General features: G+C 35.6%; 1 protein-coding gene across 1 annotated transcript; it reads right to left on the minus strand.

Moving 5' to 3' along the window:
- Positions 1 to 2,701: 2,701 nt before the first annotated feature.
- LOC138907323 (NAC domain-containing protein 68-like) lies at positions 2,702 to 3,088 on the minus strand. Its single transcript, XM_070197918.1, has one exon. The coding sequence runs from the start codon at positions 3,086 to 3,088 to the stop codon at positions 2,702 to 2,704; it is 387 nt and encodes a 128-aa protein (XP_070054019.1).
- Positions 3,089 to 3,331: the final 243 nt, after the last annotated feature.

Raw genomic sequence — 3,331 nt, forward strand, 5'->3', positions numbered from 1 at the left:
CAAAAAATAGTGAATTTTTTTTTAAAAAAAATAGGAAGAAGAGCACAAAGAATAAAGTGGTGGATTATCGGATGTTGAGGTCCAGAATTCAAAGTGAAAATTTTGATTTGGCTATCATCATAATCAAGAAAAAGAAATAAACGTACATAACATAATAGCTTTAGTTTTGAGCATTGACGGTGTCAAAAATATTTATTCCTTCCGATCGATTTAAACGATAATTGTAGTTCATTCTATTAATTAGTAGCACGTATTGGTGAATATCTAAAAGAAATTATAAATAACCTAATATAATATGTTGAACTACACTAAAAGAAAAGTGGTGCATGAATACTTTTGTGTTCATGCAGTTTCAGAGAAGATTGTAAAAGAAATTCATTATGTTGTCGATATATATAACTTAATTACTATATAAAAAGGATAAAATTAAAATTGAAGAGTGAAGCAAATATACTAATTAATGAGTGAGAAAATTATCATAATTTATGAATTTATTGGTAGAAAATAACTTCAATCAAATAATAAAAAAATATATTGTAACACTTTTCTTTATAATAATTATTTATATAAATTAAGTAGTATAGAGTAGTAATAGTAACAATAAGAGTGTAAGGTAAATTTGGGGCCTTCAAATTTTCGGGGCCTAAGGCAATGGCCTCACTGGCTAAGCCTTTAGAGCCGCCCCTGATTGGAATTAATAAGGATTGAACATGTTTTTGACTTTAAAAAAATTCCAAAAACAATGTGACGGAAATAAACATGATAGCTATTTTTACCCTCTATAATTGAAAAGGTTAAAGTTGTTCAATCCCAGAATAAGCGAATGCATGTACTTTCTAGTGTATTAAGCTATGCTATTAGTACTTAAAAGGTTGCAGAAAAATGCAGATGCATCAACTAACCAATAGGAAGTAATATTTCCAAAAAAGTATATAGCTACGTCCAAAGCAACTTATCTGAGAGTATGGGTGAGATTTTTTTTTTGCGCTGGTTTCAAGCACAATATCATAGAAGGGGCATAGCCTTCTGTCTGATTGCTCACTTAATCTTCCCAGTCAAATAACACGTATTTTGGAAACTAAATTATTATGAAGAAAGACCTGGAAAGTATTTGATGTTTCTCCGGACGTTTATGGTGCTGTCATTTTCTGTAGGATGTTGCTCTGGCGATTGTTTTGATGAGGCCAATTCCTCTTGGTCCAATAATGGAGAAGCTATCGTTGACCCCTGAAAAATATGGAACAAGTCGTAAATTTTATGTCCAGACATTGGATGATCGTGCTCTTTCACCCGATGTCCAAGAAAAGCTTGTGAGGGAAAACACTCCTGAAGGTGTCTTCAAGATCAAAGGCAGTGACCATTGTCCATTCTTTTCCAAGCCACAGTCGCTGCATAAAATTTTGGTTGAGATTGCTCAGATTCCATAGGAATGTACATAAGAAAAGAAGCCAGAGAAGATCTTTTAATTCTTAGGAAAAATAGCTTTTGTTGGTTCTTTTGGAGGCTGTACAATGTGTTCCATGAGCCTGTTGGTTGTATAGAAGAAATTTAGTTAGGTTGTCATGTTCCATGTTCATTTTCATACTTAATTAGTTTCATTCATTTCTTTTAAAGCATGAAATACATTTGGTTATAGTTATCCAACTTGTAATATTCTTCTATCCAACTTGTAAAATGCTATAGAGGCATGGAATTTAAGTCAAAATTAGATGAGGCTCAAGGGATCAAAAGCTTCTTTATGAATTTGGATTTGAATTGAAAAGATTTTGGAAGCAACTTAAGAATGCACAGCATTTCCATGGTATCCTATTACAAAGTATCTACAATTCCATGTGCAATAACAAAGGAAAGCTAAGTAACAGTTGGCCTCTTATTAAAAAACACTACAAACGCCAAAATTCTTTTGGAAGCTAACATAAGGTGTTACTACATATACATTAATAAATGCTCAATCATACATCTACTAGAATAAAGATTTATGGAGCTAGTTGAAATGCTTCGTTTGGCTCCAACATCTCGTAACATGTATCTTCCAATTCCATCCTAGACAACCAATATAACTGCTCTTCATAATCTGCAGCACAACCTTGTTGTCCTTGTCCCTTCTCAAAAGCAGCCACTTCAGAATAGTGTACGTGCACTGAATTATCAGATACCGACTGATCAACATTGAGCATGTCCGTGGCTTCAGCAGGATAAGTCGCCTCTGTAGGTTCCATTGTTGCTGCTAATCGTTCGGCAATATTCACCTCTACATCAACCTCGGGCACATCATATAATATCTGATTTTGTTCGTCGAATTCCTTTCCATCCCATTGATACAAGTCATCAGGCACTTGTAGTTCGGGCACCTCAAAAGTAGTCCCTTCAGTAGGTTCAACACTATTATTCATCACCATTGATTCCACAGCCTCATGTGATTCTTGAAAAGCCATCGTTGCAGAGTAGTGTTCCAAATGTATTTGAGACATATCAGCCACTTCAGAATATTCAATATGCGCTGTATAAGTCGGCATTGAAGGATCCAAATTGAGCTTGCATGTGGCTTCAATAGAATGTTGCCCCCAAGTTGTATAAGTCGCCTCTGGTTCTACTGCTGCTAATGGCTCAACGTGCTTCAGATTCTTGATGGCACAGAGAACATAATCTCTACAATCTTGGTCGAACTTGTGAAGAATAACCTTAGAAAGCTCGTACTCCTTCATGAGCCAATGTCCATCTTTCTGATCTTCAGGGTAAAACACTGAAGATGCGTTTCCCCCATATTTTTGTAGTGAACTGGTTTGTCCTTGGCGTCCTGTTTCCAAGTTCCCTTGTTTCCGACAGCACGATGATACCTCGTGTTGCTTTTCTTCTTCAGCTTTGTGATAAAGTAGCGATAACTACTGTTGTCCTCATCATCACCACAGGGTACTCCGTTGTCGTAAATCTCCCAAGGTTCTTGTTTGCCATAGACATCAACGTTAGTGGTAATAAAACCAGAATCATGCATCTCTTGTCCAGCGACGAATCTCAACAAGAACATAAGTCCTTCTGAATCGGTGGGACGGAAACGGAAACCGTCCTCGAGCTTTAAGTGCTGATCCATGGAATAAACTCAACAAGAACGTAAGTAACTTGCTTGTTCAGAATAACAATGAATGAAATAGAACAAGAATAGTATGAAAGAATGCAATAATTTGCATCTGAGAGGCAGGAAGGGAGAGTTTATGAGATTTTATAGGTTTTGTTTAGGAACTTAAGTGAGCAACAAGTAGGTTCCGTTGGTTAGTTATGTTTCTTTCACCCAAAGTAACAATATGGTAATTATTTTCATTTTTTACTAATAAAT

This window comes from Nicotiana tomentosiformis, chromosome 3 (genome assembly GCF_000390325.3).
Source record: "Nicotiana tomentosiformis chromosome 3, ASM39032v3, whole genome shotgun sequence".
NCBI lineage: Eukaryota > Viridiplantae > Streptophyta > Magnoliopsida > Solanales > Solanaceae > Nicotiana > Nicotiana tomentosiformis.

Bases quoted from the DNA above. Each gene is read 5' to 3' on its own strand.
- LOC138907323 (XM_070197918.1), bottom strand. From the start codon at position 3,088: ATGGATCAGCACTTAAAGCTCGAGGACGGTTTCCGTTTCCGTCCCACC.